This window comes from Zingiber officinale, chromosome 8A, assembly GCF_018446385.1.
Source record: "Zingiber officinale cultivar Zhangliang chromosome 8A, Zo_v1.1, whole genome shotgun sequence".
Lineage (NCBI taxonomy): Eukaryota > Viridiplantae > Streptophyta > Magnoliopsida > Zingiberales > Zingiberaceae > Zingiber > Zingiber officinale.
The window spans coordinates 41,138,884-41,158,411 of NC_056000.1; the positions used below are offsets into that span (position 1 = coordinate 41,138,884).

The 19,528-nt window shown below is 34.0% G+C and overlaps 1 protein-coding gene across 1 annotated transcript in view; it reads right to left on the bottom strand.

Annotated features, from left to right (window-relative positions):
• Window positions 1-3,493: 3,493 nt before the first annotated feature.
• LOC122008602 (uridine kinase-like protein 2, chloroplastic) overlaps window positions 3,494-19,528 on the bottom strand; it is a 38,724-nt gene continuing 22,689 nt past the window's right edge. The window contains exons 7-14 of the mRNA XM_042564386.1: window positions 19,263-19,457; window positions 19,055-19,138; window positions 18,885-18,945; window positions 13,263-13,323; window positions 12,652-12,745; window positions 12,407-12,479; window positions 3,923-4,005; window positions 3,494-3,822 (exon numbers count right to left, since the gene is read on the bottom strand). Of these exons, the coding sequence (XP_042420320.1) occupies window positions 3,676-3,822; window positions 3,923-4,005; window positions 12,407-12,479; window positions 12,652-12,745; window positions 13,263-13,323; window positions 18,885-18,945; window positions 19,055-19,138; window positions 19,263-19,457 (798 nt within the window). The 3' untranslated portion in view covers window positions 3,494-3,675. The remainder of the gene's footprint in view (window positions 3,823-3,922; window positions 4,006-12,406; window positions 12,480-12,651; window positions 12,746-13,262; window positions 13,324-18,884; window positions 18,946-19,054; window positions 19,139-19,262; window positions 19,458-19,528) is intronic.

Sequence of the window (19,528 nt, forward strand, 5' to 3'; positions counted from 1 at the left end):
AGCCAAAATGTATACAAGTCATATAACATGAATAATGCAAATGCTTCATGACATGTAACAAAAGCATAAAGCTTATACTAGCATGGCATGGATCCACAAATATGCATGACATTCAAAACATCATAACAAGGGTAAGAGATAAAAGCATGTGTAGCATATAACTACCCCATTGAATAAGTCACTAGAGATATCTCAAGGGGTAAGGACTTGGCCCTACTTTAGGAACTTGGGAAATTAATTTACCTTGATATTTAAGTTGAGTTTAAGATCATAGATCATGCATTGTTAGATCCGAATTGAGTGCTAGTTATGTAAGAAGAATTGACCTAATTTGAGAGAAATCAAGTTTGGACTTTGATTCCTATACCCCAAGTAAAACTAATTATTGATACTAGATGAGTTTTTTTTGGAACAAATTGGATGGTAAGAAAATCGTGGAAAGAAAAAAAGACTAGACTTGTTGCTTGTGGATTTATCAAGTAAAAGGATTAGATTATAATGAGGCTTATACTCCCATAGCTCATCTTGAATCTATCTAGGTTCTTTTAGCATTTGTTGCTCACCAATGATTTAAATTATATTACATGATGTGAAGTCACTAGTCCTAAATGAGTTTATTAGAGAATAAGTCCATATACAACAACTACTTGGATTTGAAATTATCAAACCATATATACAAGCTTGAGAAGTCCTGTATGGGATAAAACAAGCATCCCGAGTATAGTACGAGAGGTTCTCATCCTTATTCATTTCTAAAGACTTTAGAAGAGGACAAATAGATGCTACCTTGTTCATACAATCAAATGGAAATGATTTTCTTTATTACCCAAGTGTATGTAGGTGGGTCAACTAATAGGAGGCCCTTAATGAATTTATTAAAGTAAAAGGTATCGCTCATCCCAAGTGATCTAGTATCGTCATTCCAATGACAAGATATAGACAGGTAAATCATGGGAAACATTTTGCCCTATCACAACCGTCCTTTACATAAGAGAGGTCCCTCAATGAATTTATCACTAATATGGAGAGTGTCTTTGAAATGAGTGTAATAGGAAAGTTAAATCTTCTTGGGACATCAAATCAAATAAACTAAGAGGGAGCACCCATCAAATAGAATATGCCAAGGAACTTATTAAGAAGTTTGACATGGAAGGTACTAAGGAGTAGTTCACTCCAATGGTCGCAAGTGTTAAGATGGATCATGATCCGGAAGGTAGACTAGTGGATCCTAAAGTGTCATAAGTAACTTGTTGTATCTATTGTTGACATGTGTGCTAGATATAAGTCATGTGCCAAAGAGTCCTATTCGAATGCTATTAAGAGAATCTTGAGAAATCTCAAACGAACTCTTAGTGTAGGTCTTTTGATTTTGCGGCATGCAAATTGGATAGGAATAGTACTAATAATGGAGGATATCAATTCCTTAGGTCTTCTTTAGTTGGAGTAGCAAAAAATAAGATTGTCTTATGTTATCCACCATGGAGTTGAGTATATGGCTATAGGGGATATGACATAATTTAGTGCATCACTCAACAACAAAACACATTGGAAGTTAAATATCACTTCATTTGGGAATATATGGCAAACGAAGACACTTGATTATGTAGACTTGAAGGTAAACATTGCCGACATATTCATTGAATCCCTTCCCAAAGATGAGTTTAGTACTCTAAGAAGCATGGTATGTGCTTTGTGAACTACGATAGCCATTCTAGAATGGTAAGATTACATATACTAGGTTTGTACCTTCATTACATCTCACAGAGAATTTAGGGTAATATGATTTGTGTATTAATACATATAGACCTCACGTGAGATGATAGGAAGAAGATTAAGTTCAAAATGTTTGTTATGATATAGTACTTTAGGTTAACATTACATTTAATATATGCAGATTTTTTTTAATCAATTCATGCGTATATATGATTGAAAATTCTAAAATAAAAAAGAAAATATTTTTAAAATTTTTGGTGTTGATACAAACTCGAGGAAGAACATTGAAATTTCTTAATATTTTAAACTTCATGGCAAGTTTAAAAGTAAAATTTATTTTCATATAAATTATTTTTCAGTGATACATATGATATAACAAGTCTGTTCATAAAATTTTATAATTTTTAGACACGTGAATTTTCTAATGCATTTTTGAAATTTGAATACCAAACATTTAAGAAATATCTCCATCAACTCGTTCAAAAACTAATCGATTGCTTGAGGGTAGTAGATTGGAAACTTCTTTCCAGACATTGAAATCAAGAAATCTTAATGATTTTAAGGATATTTCACTGACCCTCTAGAACACTTGCCAAAGTGTTTGTCCACAACATGATTCGTTGAGGTACAGTGAAACATTTAAATAAAGGAAGAAAACTCCACAAACAGGAGTGTTGAATTTGATTTTTTAAGGGGAGGAAACTCATTGTCAGAAGGAGAAATATTTTTTTTTAAGAATTAGAAATTTATTAAAGTAAATCACAAAGGGAGGGAGGTAACCTTTTAGGGGTACGAACTTATTAAATATATAATTCTAATAATTCTTAATTGTCACGCCATTTATTATAGTAAGTAAATACACATTAATAATAAATTAACATAACTTTTTATTTATCGATTCCTCTTAAAATCCCCTCTCAAAAAAATTATGGAATGTATTTGACCCAGAATATTGCATTGGCACTACATATTAGATTTGGTATATTGCCCATGTTTAGGATCCACTGCCAGACTCGTATGGCAATGAAAATAACTTATCCAAGGGCAAAATTTAGTGCATATCAATTGGCTGGCATTCGATTCCAACCTCATATTTTGAAAAGTATAAATGTAAAATTACTTCATTCTTGGGTTCGATAGATAGTTTGCTTTATGCAATGCTCGTACACTAATACAATATAATGACAATACAAAGACAATACCCAATAAACTCACAAATGTGTTTATTGACACCAAGTGGGATTAAGTGTCCGCAAGCACATTGAACAAGTAGAACTTACTGACAAAAAGACATTAAAATGCTCTTGTCCTTGTCCTGTCTTCTCTTGCACAGGAATACCCAATGCACATCATATTCTTCACCTTCATAGTCTTCTTTGTTGAGGAACTCAAAGTCCTGATTGTATCATTTTCTTTCTTGGTCGACACGTCTACCTACCTAGAGAGTTGAGGCCAAAAATTGTTGGTTTTTGTATTCGCTAGCATAGAACACAAGCAATCTCGAAGCTAGGGTAGGCAACGAGAATGGGTTTAATTGGTTCTATGCTACGATTGCTGAATTCGGTAATTGACTATGACAGTTGGAGCATTTAGCCATTTCACCTCATTTCTTTCAGCTCTTCAATCCAAGAATACATCTATTCTCTCTTCTCACCACCTACTCCTCTCCCTTCCCTTCCCTTCCCTTCCCTTCCATTCTTTACTTCTTTTCCCTCTGATTGCAGGGCTCCCAAGTAAACATAGCATCAAGAACACTTATTTGAGAAAAGGAAAATTTGAGTTTTCTAAAACAGGCCCAACAAATCAATTGAAGAACATGTTTTTGACACCCAAGGAATTACAGTTCAATCTCGCAACATCAAACATCAGATAGGAATCTCAACAATTTGGACATGTTACTAGCATTTATTGTCAAATATATACTCACTTGATCATTCACCAGAAGTGGCTAACGGCAGATGGTTAGTTGTCAGTACCAAAATAACGATCACCGAATTCCCCCAACCCTGGAATCACTCGGAACTCCTCATTCAGAGCTGCATCAATCTCTGAGGTCACTATCTTCACGGAAGGAAACCTTTTACAAACACAGTGAATCCCCTCGGGTGCCTACATCATTTAAGATAAACCCAAATATGATTTGATTAGGATAGTAGCAAGTTGGCGAGCGAAGCTATCCATGACTATATGAACAGAGGGAAACGCTCACTGAGATGAGATTGAGGAAAATTATTCGGTTCTCAGGAACTCCTTTTTGAATGAGCAGATCAATAGCATGGTTAGCTGAGTTTCCTGTGCACATCCAAGATAGAAATCTCATTAATTTAGTGAAAAGGTAGAGTGATACAACATGGAGGTTAGAGCAGAACTAGAGTAACAATCTAATCTCACACAGTAAACAAAATCCAAGAGAAATATTATTAAATTGAAAAATGATTAACATTGAGGTTTGAAGTTTCTTTTAAATTCCAACAAAAAAAAATTTAAAAATATATGCTAAGAAATAAATAATTTCTATACACCTAAAAGGCTTAAGCTCAGTCTTGGAACAAATTTCCCACTCTTTAAATAAAACAATTATAAATCAAAAACTACAATAATAATTTATTCTCCTAAATAAAAATGAACAACCAAAATAATTTTTTTAAAAAACATAAATTCGTAATCTGCATTATAAAGTATGATATTGCAGGTATTTTGTCTCTTAAATCCTTTCTTCTTGCCCCCATTTGGTTCTACAAAAAATATTGTTATTACTAGGAATGATATTGCAGGTATTTTGTCTCTTAAATCCTTTCTTCACAATCAGTTTTATACAAAGAATTTAAGAATTTTAAAATATTTCTTGAGAGTTGAGTAACAAGAAGAAAGGAATCTTATTATCTCATAGGAAATATATACTTGACTTATTGACTTATTGTTCGAGACAAAAAAAATAGGTGTTGAACCATGTAGTACTTCAATGGCTCCCTATTTGCAACTCACAAAAGATGATGAATTATTTGAGAATCTTGAGAGGTATAGAAGGAAGTTGGTTGAAAATTTAAATTATCTTAACTCGCCTAGATATTGCATATTCAATTAATATTGTGAGTTAGTATATAACTTCTCCAACAATTAATCATTGGGCAGTTGTAGAATAAATTTTGTGCTATTTGAAAAGAGCACCTAAACGAGGTATCTTGAATAATAATCATGGCCATACTAAGGTTAATGTTTTTTAGATATTAACCGGCAGGATCCAAGGATGATCGAAGATCCATATCGGATTACTATGTTTGTGTTGGGGGAAATTGAGTCTTATGAAAAAGTAAGAAGTAGAATATTGTCTCACGTTCTAGTGCGGAATCAGAATATAGAACTATGACAAATATTGTGCGTGAGATAACGTGGATACATCATCTTTTGACTGAAGTAGGTCTTAAAACTTCAGCACTAACCTGATGTTCGTGAAAAGATTCATCAAGGTTCGATCTCTACAAAGTATGTAAAGACAAGAGAACAGTTGGAAAATAGTTTCACAAAAGCTTTAAATGGGGTTCGAGTTAATTAACTTTGTAACAAGCTGGCATGATCAATATTTATGAACCAGTTTGAGGGGGAGCGTTAGAGATTATATAAATATAAATAGAAAATATAGGGATATGATTTACCTTAATTATAGGGATATGATTTATCTTAATTGTATGGATTTAATTAAATCAAGATACTCTTTCTCTATATGTCAGTATATATGTATGAGATTAATGAATAAAATTAATAATATTTTTTTCTTCCAAAATTTCTTAATAGTTACCTTATTTACACTATGTCCTTCGTGTTCTATGAAATGAGAAATCTAAAGTTGCAACCTTTTTACCGTAGAAGCTAATATTATGATTAAATTTTGGTTTTGTATTGTAACTGATAGTTGGCAATATTCAATGATGTTTTTCCCTGAGAGCAACATTATTTAACAATGATATCATTGTAATTTGTGTTTAATAGGATTTTTAAAGACATAACTCATAAAAAGCTCAATTTATGACTTTTCTATTTCTTTGTCATTTTGTATTTATTTATGTTTTTGGTGTTAAATATTACTCATACACTTTCACTTATTCATTTGTAGAAGTATGAAATTAATTGACAGATTTTCTTTGAAGTCATTGAATATTCTCAACCTAACCTCGTAAAACAAATATGGTCATGATTCATCTGGTTTGACATAGTTCGCCTTCGGTGCATCCCTCCATCTATTTTTATCTGAGCATCTTAAGATTGCCAGTGGTGTGGTTGTTGTACGATATTCTATCAACAAAAACTAGCGGTCTCTAGAAAAGCAATCATATATGTAAATGAACATGCACTATTGGTTAAGTCATTCAAACGTTGAATTAACTACAATAGTGTCACTTTGATATATGAATTTTATTTCAAGAAGGAAGATATGTGTTATGAGTACTAGAATTACTGAGATTATTAGGTTTAGTGGGTGAAGTCTCAAATAAAAGTTCTAGATTCTCCAATATATACCTTGTGAACCAAATGCCACACCTTCACTTCTGAGCTCTCCATATGAATCTATGCAGTCTTTTTATTTAGACAATGGATTCTCCCTTATGTTTAGATTTGACCACAATGCTTCAATAATTTGACAATAACTTAATTTAAGTGTGAATTTGATGATATTCATCGAGTGCAAAGTATCATATAATACAGAGATCGAGTAGGGAACCATGAAGAGTGTAGAATTTGTGGATGATCAAGCTTAGAGAAGGAATTAAAGAGATGTGAACCTTTGTACTGATTGTAATGTTGTATATTGGGTTTAATTTTAAGTGTAGATTGTATCAATGTTGTGATGACTTAGTTAAAGGTCAGACGACCTAGAGCTTAATTTTGTTGAAGTCTTACTATTTTAGGGTGTTCTTACATCGTGTTTGTCAATGATTCAAATACTGCAGAATTTATGTCAGCTCACAATAGGGTATAACATGAATAATAGGATTGTTGGAATGTTTTTAGTTGACTAGGACATATTCCAATCGACTGAAAGAGTATTTAGTCAATTAAAAATGTTTTGTTAGTTCTAACATCCATACTTTAGTCATTCAATCAATGGACTAGGTTGTCAATAGATGGACCGGATTTTCAATTGACTGGAGATGTCTTTTTATATTTTTTTTTATCTTTTCAAAGGTGAATATTAGACCAAGACTTATAGCCTTTAAAGTTATTTTGAAAACTAGGACTGAACATTAAACACTCATGTATTGTACTATATAAGGTCAAGTGCCTCAAGCATTTTAAGAGCTTAGGCATGCATATCAAACGAGGAAGAGGAATACCAAAAAAGATTTGATTAGCAATAATTAAATTAGATAAAATTTATTTAAATATAAATGATGATATAGTAGGAGATAGAGCCCGATGGCGTATAAGGATCCATATAACAAATCTCACCTAACAGGATAAGACTTGGTTGTTGTTGCTGTGGTAGGCATGCAACTTTCTAAGCTTCAATTCTTTCAAGCTCTTTAGTAACCTTTTCTCTCCCTTGTGCTTTTATTTCAAAGAAGACATAATGAGGGTTGGTGTAATCATATCCTAAGAGACTTATCTTATAACTTAAGGGGGAGATTATTGGTATAGTCATAATCAAAATATTGATGGTTTTGATATAGTTAACCAAAAATTTAAGTTAGACTTAATCTATACTATATTAAAGAGTGTCAAGTATGAAGGTGCAAGAACTTGACAAGAACTATAGTAAGAGATCGAAAAACTCCAAGTGAGTCAAAGTAGAAGAAAATTTAGCAAAGAAAAAGTCAAAGACATGGTTGGTATATATGAGAGAAGTTCAAAAGGAGTTGACAGAAATCCAAGAGGTGTTTGGTAGATAAAGAAGTCTCAGAGGAGTCAACTTGAAGTGAACTCTTGGCATGTTGATGGTGGAGGAGTTAGCTCTTGATTCAACAATTGTCGAAAAAGATATGAATGCCTATGAAGATGTTGGTTCCAAGGTTTTACATTTGAATCATGCCAAAGTTTCATATTTTGACTAGAACAATATTGTTTCAGTACCGTGCCAATCTTTCAAGCAATGGTGTGGGTGGAGAATTAGAGGGGGAAGGAAAAAGGAGATGAAAAAGGGAAAGATGAGGAAACAACTATATACCTAAGCTTGGATTTTGTCTACCATTTAAAATAGTACAGTTTTTGTATTGTAGAGGAACAAGTTACAAAACATAACAAACACTATTTCAATTTATTTTGACATATTTTATTGCATGTTCAAGGGTATCAGATGTCAATACAACACTATATTCAACGAACATGATTAACACAATGGCACAAGATGGGTTACCTGTACTGAGTACCATCAAGTTTCGGCAATTTATTAGAATGATACCTTTCGAACATACCACCCCTAGTATGGTACGAAATTTCAAACCATAATTAGTTTTATGATTCAAAGATCGGGATCGACTCGAAGGAGGAGTTAATATGAAGACTCATGAGATGAGTAATGATGAGTGAATATTATTTTGGGTATTTTAGATAGAATTTTTCTACTTTAGCATGTATTCAACCAGAGAATAGTGTTTCTAGGTTAATGTTGATGAATAAGTTCAAAATTTAGCAAATTTGATCCACTGACAGCTCTCGGTAATCAACTATAAATTGGTTGTTTGCAAATAGGAACACTCTTTGAGTTAATTGTACTTAATTCAATAATTGAAATAGCTTGAATTGGCTGCCTAGTTGATTGTGTTACGTTTTTGTGCTAAGTTAACCAGAATGGTGGTAAGTCGAATCAAGACTTTATCTTCATGGGATAGTATTTGTGGCTACAAAATTTGAGTTGATTGGGATGATCAGAGTTGACTAAACTGTGTCAACAGTGAAAAGGTCATAACGATATCGACTAGAGATTGAACCGACTAAGTTAGAATCATTATGAGAAAAGGTCAAATAATTATACAAATAAATCGACTAACAAAAATTAGAGTTGACTAATAAAGAGTTGAATTAAGTGATAAAGGTTACAGTTTAATAATTAGACTGGTGAAAAGTATGAGTCGACTGAATTTTAAATTGACTAAGGAAGATTGAGCCAACTGGATAGGATAAGGAAGTCATTAGGGATAAGGTTTAAAATTGGCATTTCAATTGACTAACATGTAAATTTAAGTCAATTGAATCCCTACAGACTAAGGAATGTGACTTTGAAAAAAAATTCAATTCACAGCTCTTGACTAGCATTCCTCTCTCTATTCTTAGAGTTCAAAAGTGCTCTCAACTACCTTAAAGAGGATAATCTAAAAGGTTTACTTTTATTATTTAAAATAGTATTTATCTTTTGTTCTTTCATTTTCTATCATTTTGTAAAAAAGAAAAGTAATTTTTTGTACAAGGCTTCTCCACCTCTTAGAAGGAGAAATTATTTTGTGCAGGGAATTTTGAGGGGTGACTCACTTTAAGTCATAGGTCGTGGTCCAACGATGTTAAAATATCATGTTAGCATTAATTAATTGTCTTTATTTTTCCATCATATAATTTTTAATATTGATTGCTAACATTTGATTACACCTCTCAATTGCAAGAGCAAAAATAAAAGATTTTCAAATTTTAGGTTGTTGCTATTTAACCCCTTTAGCCGCATTGGTCCTAACAAAAGTAGCAGCAGAGCAAACTACTCTTAAGTTGTTCAAAATTGAGATGGCACTATAAGAAGGAAACAACATGACCACCTTTTTTTTTAATATTTTCTCATGTCAAAGCTCAAGAACTAGATCAATGTCAACAATGATTTGGAAATTCTAATTGATAAACTTGGAGAACCCCTATGTTACAAGTTGTGGAACAACCAAGTTAAAGAGGAGGTTCAAGAAAATACAAAGACGACCATAATCTTGCAATGTGGTATATTGCCAAATCAACTAAGCAAGGTCGATCCCTTCTCAAGTGTAAAGAAATTAGTGATAAATACCCAAGCATCATAAATGTTTGTCAGACTCTCATATAGCCAAGCAGGATCTTTTAATGGGTCAATTACAAGGATTCTAGATCAAGTACAAAGAACCAGTCAACCAAATACATGACCCATTTAAGGGAATCATCAAAGGACACCATGCCATAGTTTGTAGAATTGCGATCCTACGCAGAATCAATTTAGGGTCAAGATCAGATCGGTCGGGATCGGATCGTAAAATCGTATGATCCTACCAAAAGCCCTTAAAATCTTATCATACATAATTAATAATTAGAAAAAATAACTTAAAAACTGATTGGCATATAAATAGATAACTAATTTTGCATATATATGCAATCATTACACTCAACACTTCATATGACATTACTACATGTATAAATTTAAATTAACTAGTAATTTAACTATCATTCTCGCACACAAATAATATTTATATTTTCATATCATAAAATAAAAGAATATAAAATTTCTATTAACACAATAATAATAACGCATTCAACCTCAAAAATATTTCCTTGGTTTATAAGATGATCCAATTTAAAGGCCAACAACGTACATAACAGAAGCTATTGAATCCTTTGATTCAAATATGAATGTCGGAAATAATCTTCTGGTTGATGCCACAATACTAGACAATAGACATCCAAAAACTCATCATTTGGGGGAAAAGAAATGACAGAATATTACTCAAAAAAAACTAACTCAAAAATAATTAAACATATGTTTAAATAATTTAAAATCCTAACAAGATAAAAAAAAAAGATAATAAAAAAAGATAAAATCTTCTGGGCCTTCGAAAATAATTTAAATGATATTTTTTGGGTTTGAAATAGGATGGTTAAAGATAAACTTTGAAATTTATTAAAGATATATGAATGAGCTTTGATTTGATATATTATACGCTCCGTGGTTCAATCCAAGTCAAAAGTTATGACCTCTCAAAGTCTCCACCGATCCTGCTCCGATTCTGCTTTGATCCTGTTACGATCCTACCGATTTTGCTGTGATCCTACTGCAAAAATCGATTCTGCACGATCCTAGATCGATTTGTGCTTCTGGATCGAAGGATCGTACTATCCTACGATCCAAGATCGTGATTTTACAAACATGGCTCCATGCAATAGGTGAGCATGTCGACAATTGAGGCAAAATGAGCATGTAAAATTTTTTCCAAAACGCTGCTTTGGAAATCTATGGTTGTTACATACATGAAATAGAGATATAAAAAATAGATGATTTTTTTTAAACTAATGATAAATCCCAAGACACTTATGATGTTATGGCTCAATTTCATATTGCATGCTGTATTAGTTTACAAGAAGAATATAAATAGCAGCGAAAATCAAGAATATTGAAGCCGGCACACCGGTGGAAGACTCTTGATTTACTTGGTTCACAACCCCCAAAGATTATTATGTCCATCACTTATGCACCCTTGGTCCACTACTTTTCTCCTCTTCAGTAAATCACAGAAAGTGGAGAAACCTCTTATAATCAATTAAGTGGATACAACAATAGAAGAGTAGTGAAAGTTAAAACAATAGAGCTTGGGCATGATTTTTCTGATCAAGACTTATCCTTCTCGCAAAGCCCCTTTTATAGCCTTCAACTCGAATATGTTCGTTGGCTAATCTGGTGACCATCAGTCAATTGTCTGTCACCACTAGTCGATTGATCTTCAAATTTTATCTACATTGTGTTGTTGATTTTTCCATCTTCGGCTCCATTTCAAACGGTAGCGACAGTCAACTAGACTATGGTCGCGGTAGCCACAGTCGACTGGACTGACCCATTAGTCGACTGCTCTTTATCCAATTGACTGCTGCAATCAATTCCTAAACTTATTGTGCTTCTTCAATGGACACCAATCGTCTGCGACAGCCAACAATTGAACATTCTATCCAATTTGTTATAATCCTGTCATCTGTAGTCGACTCCTTCAATAGACTGTCACAAACTTAATACCCTAATCAGTTTGAACTTAACTTGGGGTATTCAAATTACCAGTTGACTGGAACTTATCCATCAGTCAACTAATACACCCTTAATACCCCAACTAGACAAAGCTTGAGGTATAAACCACCGGCTTACCCATTAGTTGGCCCACTTCGACTAGTTTTAAGGTCGGCTCCACCTAATACACTTGTCTATCTTTTGACCCAAGTGTACAGTGCACTCACTCATCTGACATGGAGTACCTTCTAGCCGTGAGACCTTCTATCGCCAAGATGCGTCCCTCAGATGCTTTGAGCATGTGGCTCCACCTTAGTCATCCTTTTCGCCTTTGATTGCATATGTTTTCTCCTCGACTGACCATGCTCCAATGCTACTTCTCCAGTGGTCTCTCGGATGCACCATCTTTCTCTGATCTTATGGACCTTGAGCCATCAGAGTCTTCAACACCTGTGTACACTGTACAACTTACCAAACACATCAGATCACCACAAAAACTAACCTAAACCCTTTATCAATATCATCAAAACCTTCAAGACAAGGAATGAGAGTCCTAACAAGTATAATCCAATAAGGTTAAAAAAGGCAACAGCTGGATTCCAATTGTTTCTCAATAATTCACAATAAAGTATGTCCAAGGACAACAAAGACTATAGAACCTAATCAAAAAAGCAATTGATAACATACAGGAAAAAAAGAGCCTGGTAAATAAATGAGAATCTTAAAAGTGTACTGGAAGGTTTATTTGTACCAACTAACACTGACCTGTGCCAAGAACAGGATCCAAAAGTAGAACATGACGTTCTGAGATATCCTTGGGTAGCTTCTCATAAATGAGCTGAGTATAATGAAGCATAGAAGATACAGATAAAACAATACCAGTTAATAAGATGTTGCTCCACAAGTATTATTAAAAGAATAATGTTTCAACCAAACCTGTAAAAAGCTCATAGCTAAAGTATTTATTTACGCAAGTGTTTAACTAAATAGAGCACATTCCCAAAACCAACCTGTTTACCATCATCTCCAACCCGGTGAATGAGAATCTTGCCAATTTTTATCCCCTTGCAACACGCCCTTAATGCATTTTCCATACTTTCACCACTGCATCCAATGAAAAACAGTCTTAGCTAAACAATATAGAACTGCTCGCTCCTAAAAACTTCAAAATCGTGTCTTGCATTCAGTCAAAATATTTTATTTCTTGGGAAGTTGAGAATCATGTAGGAGATACATGATAAGATTAGGTATGATGACAAAAGGACAGCAGAAAATAAGATAACCAATGTGATTAAAAAAAGGCAGCCCGGTGTACGAAGCTCCCGCCATGCGAGGTCCCGGGGAAGGATCCATTGTACGCAACCTTATCCTACTTTTTGCAAGAGACTATTTCCAGGATTCGAACCCGTGACCTTTTGGTCACATGGCAACAACTTTACTGATGCGCCAAGGCTCTCCTTCAACCAATGTGATTAAAGAATGACAAAATAACTAATGATACAAAGTTCAAAGGATTAATAGGAAATGGCCTAGCAAAGACAGGCTCCCAAGGAAAAAAAAGTGTTACCTAAATGTTTATTCCATGATATTGTTAACTAGACATACTTGATTCATGTCTCACCTTCGGACAATTGACACTCCACAGAGTTTCTTGCAAAAGTCAACTCCCATATACACAGATCCTAGAGAAACAATATAGTGAGATTATAAAATAACAAACACAAATATCCATATGCATATACAACAAAATTGAAATTCATGCAAGTAATATAGCATGCATAAAAAGAAAAATATTGCATACAAGGTTTCTATAGTTCTTTTGATAACTCTATTATCTTATAGAGATTCTATAGTTAATATAACTGTTGTTGAGGATCTAGTTGTCCTATTGTAAACATATAAGGGTGTAACTATAAAATTGTAATGAGCATATAAACATTTAAGTAGAGAGGGACAACCTAGGTTGACCTAGAATAATTTCCCTGCTAGCATTATATTAGAGACAACTCCTGTTCACAATTGATTTCTCCCTTTCATCCCACCATCTGTCTTACCTCTTCCGAGTGCGTCCACTTGATGAGTGGCTCAAGAATCATGACTTTCCAACTCATACTCGCTCCTAATCAGAAATTTAGCAGCATGCTCATCTTCCGAAGTCTTACGCGATGCAATGAATGACTCAACATTCGGAATGGGAGCTGCTTTTTGTTTCTCACATTTTCCTGCTAGCAGTTTGTGCCTTCTGCCACAACTGACATAGTTGAGTTGTTCTCCACTACTAGCGCATGCTCTCTAGATCTGGAGTCAATATCAATTCAATTGCTTGTCTCCATGCCTCTTCCACTTTGGCTAAATCTCACAACAACCATTTCTCCTTTGCATTTAGTCAGTCTAAGGATCAATCTACCTCTCATGTGAATCCCTAAATAGAGGGATTAGTGGCACAACTAGATGGGCAAATAGTCGGAAGTTTAAAAATACAAAATTGACTACTTTTGCAAAACAAGGTTCAAACAAACTTAGCTCCACAGAAATAAAATAATGAAAACGCAAACAATATATTTAATGTGCCTTGCCTACTACACCACCTACCAACTCATTAGGTGAGTACTCCTTATACAGGAATCTTTCTTTTTTAAAAGACATATGCAATTAAAAACACGAAAGAAATTAAATGAAGGAGAAACCTTGAAAGAGCTTAAAGATAAAGATATTAGACTCTTGGGGTTTCAAATAAAGCACTTAGAAACTATAAAAATGACTAGAGAATGAGTATCTTGAGAGGTGAGTATTCTGGGGGGTGGAATGACTAGAGAATGAGTATTCTAAGAGGTAAGAGTGTTTTTTCTCAAGATCCCCTTAGCTATTCTATTTATAGCCTTCAAATTGAGCTTCACACAACTATTTGTTGACTCAAATGTTCTCTAGTCAATTGAAATATTGATCATGTAAGCCTCACTTGACATCAAGCTATCCATCAAAAAAATATTTCCATAAGTTGATTCAAGGCCTTTTCTATTAACTCAATTCAAATAGAGAGCACACTATTTTCAGCAATCAACTATCCACTCAACACAAGTCACTTTAGTCAACTAACCTTGCTTTTAGTCCACTCAAGCTGAAACAAAACCCTTTTGTTAATGAGTATAATATATATAGTCAACTCAACTATTTAGTTGACTGAAACATGCCTTCAATCAATTGAATTTTCGCGAGGATAACTTGTTGCATGGCCCATAGGTAGGCCTACCCAAAAATACAAATAAAAGATGAGAAACAAGCAACCTTAGTCCCATGATGTCACAACCCTTGACCACAACACTTTCTTTTCATTTTGCATCCCTCCCAAGTTTTCTAGACTTGTTGGGCTAGCATCAATCAAACGAAAGTTATTCACCATTAATGAATTGAATTGTTGTTAGTCGTTATCAAAACTTCTTGTTCCGCCTTCTAATAATGTCTCTATTTGAATTTGTTTGGCGTAGCATCAGTCAACTAGTCATAGGCGTCAGTGGACTACTCCATCAGCTAACACCTGAATAGTAACATTTTGTTTGTTTGCTCCTTGCCCAGAGTCAACTACCTAGTCAACTTCTATATCAGTTGATTGAACCATAACCACAATCCTTAAATAAACTTTAGAGTTGAGTTTCCATTAGTTGACGCACTCACTAGTCAATTGGATTTGCTTCCTCGTCTATATTTTCAATTATGATGATTCTAATGATCGAGTCTCTCCTAGGTTTAGAACTACCCTCACTTGAGTGCATCCGTGCTTGTACTCTCAACTCCTAGCTCACTATACAATTGTGTCGACCAAAAAGCTATTTTCACTCCTCCTGTCATCCTTCACATTTTGCTTATGTAGTCCGCTTCCTAAGCGCAATTGCACCATATTCCTCATCTTATGGTTCCTCTATTATATTATTGAAAATTTCAAAGGGCCAATTACAATTTCAAAAAGTATTTAGACCTTTTTGCAAAAACGCAAAAGTCAGAACCCTCCCCCCTTTCGGTGCATGTGAGTTTTTTTTCATTTCCCTAACTCCAACTTCCTTCCCCACCCAAATCCTAAAACTTCTCTCACACCACAGTTATCATCCCAAGTCGACGCTGCCATCCTACCTCCCAAGGTTGTCATTCCGCCTCATGACACCATTGTGCACCTTTGCGACGCCATCAACCCGCCTTACGATACTGCCACTTGTACTTCCTTTTATCATAAAATCTTCCAGCAAAGGGAGCAATAAGTAAAACTCCTCATCCGGCCGCACTGTTGCCTCGCATTACTGCCACCTCACATTAGCTCTTGATTGAATTTTTCAAGCAGAGAGAGAGAGAGAGAGAGAGAGAGCGCAAAGGGCACGACTTGGACCCTTTGACTAATTTAGGTGGAGGTTCTTCTTGCTTGTTTCCCCTATAACCAACTTGTGCATGACTAAATATACAACATTAATGATATTATATAATCGCAATAATTTTAAAAAAAAAAGGAAAACCCTTTACAAATTGTTTGATCATGAAATAGGGAATAGATATATAAATTGTAGTGTGTGTTCTTTCGTCTCTAAAAAATTAATTTAGTGCATGATTGATATAAAAAAATCCTAGTTTTAAAATTATGCCTATATTAGGAGAACACTAAGGATAAATTCTTTGAACTTTAAATTATACCTTTGTTAAAAAAAAAATCCTAGTTTTAAAATTATGCCTATATTAGGATAACACTAAGGATAAATTCTTTGAACTTTAAATTATACCTTTGTTAAAAAAAAAATTATTGCAAACTCATATTTACTTCTATTGCTTGATAATGTCTTTTACGTTTGCTTGCTTTTATATTATAATTGTCTATCTAATTATTATTGTCTTTTTAAAAATTTATTAATTAATTTCCAATAGACAACTTAAAATTTAGAACATAGGGAAACTTAGAGGAGTCCCTTTAAAGAAATTTGAACCATCATGAGAAATATAAATGAACAAATAATATAATTAATTATATCGAACTAGTCACATACAACTGAATAATGCAAGAGAACTTCAACTCTGCACTCATAAGAAGTTCTGTAATTTCTCAATTAAATTAACAAGAAAATGGATGCAATTCCTATACTAGAGATCTACAATTCTATAATTTATAAGAGTTGCAAATTTCTCAAGTTAAAATGAAATTTTAATAAATTTTCAAAATTGTATAACATTGACTCCATGCTCTGAAGGAGTTGCGTGAATGTATATAGTGAATTAATAAAATAAAAAAATTAACTAAATTGTAAATCTTTAGCTTTGCGCTAAAAAAAAGACTTAAATATTTTTGCTCATCCATAGGCTTCATCCATATTTTATGGGATGCTTTACTCAGTGGGTGGATTGCAGATCATTTACTTATTTGAGGTGCATTTCAGTGGATTGTGCATCGTTCACCGTATATATGTGTGTATATATGCATACACATGATGCATTTCATTATAAGTCGATTGTGGATCATTTAATTTTATATATGATGCATCCTTTTCGGGTGAATAATGGATCATTCATCCTTATCTCACATTTATATATGATGTGTTCTCATATAAGATGGATTGCAAGTCATTCACTTATTCATATACGACACATCTTTTGATTGTAGGTCATTCACCCACTTAATAAATTACGTTGATTCTCGAATAAAGTAGAATCGATGAAATTAATTAAGAAGAAAATGGACAAATAATAACAATAAAAGAGTAATAATTAAATGTTGCTTAAGAACAAGAAAAATAGAAGCTATAATTCGTTGTTGCCTTATATAATTTTATTTCATGTACTTCTTTTTTTTTCCACTTTGTACTATGTGCTCACTCCCCCTTTTCCTTTGACCTTTAGATTTGCAAACTTTAGGCAATATCCGAGGTTAGACACTATTACAGGCTGGTCTTACTCTGAGATGCCTAGCGATAGTATTGAAAATGGTTTCTATTATAGCCCAATCAATTTATTTTCTTTGATATTTAATGCACGGATTTTTTACTTTATCCATTTTGGTGTTTTGGTACTTTGGTGTATTTGTTTCATTGTAAGCATGAGTCTACTTTTGTCACTCGTGAGTATAGGAGGGTCATTATTTTGTTTTTATATTATTAATAAATTGTTAAGTCTTCATGTGTATTATAACTTGGTGCAACCTTAGGCGTATTACTTGTGGTTTTAATACAGTAATGGATACTATCCGAGTAGGGATGTTATTCCTTATATAGGGATGGAAGCCTTCGGGTTGTGACGCCCTCAAATATCATATGTGACCCTTCTTTGATCTCCACAAACCTCAAGCCACTGGGTAACCAAGACTTTGATTGTGCCAAGTAGTGTCCATGTCCAAGTTCAACATAACTCAAACTACACATTAAGCACAACCACAAGTCCCGGCTTCAACTCCACCTAAACATGTCCCTAGGGCGTAGCACAGATGGGGAGTGCATGGTTCTGTGGCCGAAAGGTCCAGGGGTTGATCCCCGGGGTGTCACTGCCTGGGGTTAACGTCTCCGCCATGCACTTTCCACCTGTGTACCTGCATTTACCTCCCTCCATATCCGTGGGATCGGCTCTAGGGGGGCCGCTGATGTGGTGGTTCCACATTTTTTTTTTTTTTAAACTCCACCTAAACATCAAAACCTAAGGTTAAACGTGATCACTTAAGGAACGATTACACCATTTTTCAAATCCTTTTCATTGTTTGGCAATATGTTTGAGTTAGGTAAATAATGCATGAAAATATAGGAGCTAAGCTAGCGTCCCTTGCCCTTGTGCTCCCTCTAGCTAGGAATTTTAAATTCAAAAACCCTTCTCCCCCTAAACAAGAAGGAAATTTTCTTAACTTAAACCACATTCTTCTCAAATTTTTATCAATAAGGAAATTAAGTCTCCTAACTTAAAGATTGTACCACAAGCCTATCACAATTGGTATCACTGCAACTATATCAGCATGGGTGGGATAATGACATTCACCCATGGCAACATATTCTCAATATCAATCAACTACCAAAATCATACGTTTCGACTTTGTCGGTTGATCCTAAGTGACACTTGTAAGCATGGCATTGTATATATGGTTTAGTGACTTTTCAATGAATTCACTTATATATCATACAAAATCACCTAGGATAAGTAATTAAGTAAACTGGGTCAAATGTTCTAGAATGTTTAATCAGATTGAACAGGTTCAAAACAATAAAGCAGCTATTCTTGTAGAGTTATAAAGTACCTGTTGGTGTGACCACCTGCTTCTCAGTGAATGGCAAATGGCCAAGACCATGCTCCACAACCTGACAAATATTCTTTTGTATTATAAGAGTGCTAATGTTTCCTGCTATGAACTCAACATAACACTGGATTCATTGAAATAGCTTAAAATGGAAAGTATGCAAAGTTTACCAGACGTATGACGCGATCAGAATAGAAGACAAAATCAGGTGTCGTTATTTCCCTATCACGAATAAGTGTATGCATTCCTCGTATCTGTTAAAATAAGCTTAGGAAGCATTGTATATATTATAATGTCATGACAGGCTAAAAGAGAAAGTCACGACATCTGCTCAATGCAACAAATATTTGGGTAAAGCAGATGAAGAAAGATAGTCACCTGAAATGTTGACTGAATGACAAACACATTGGGATAGATTTTACATAAATCATGCTGACCAAGCTTTGTCCTGATGTGTTGTACAATGAGATCAATTGCTACATGGTTATCACCTCCATGTGGTATGATCACATCAGCATATTTCTTTGATGGGAGAACAAAATCATCAAATGCGGGTTTCACAAACCGTCCATACTACAGAAACCAAAACATATATAAACAAGCATCAAGGTTTCAATCACAGTGAAACATTAAACAGCAACAAC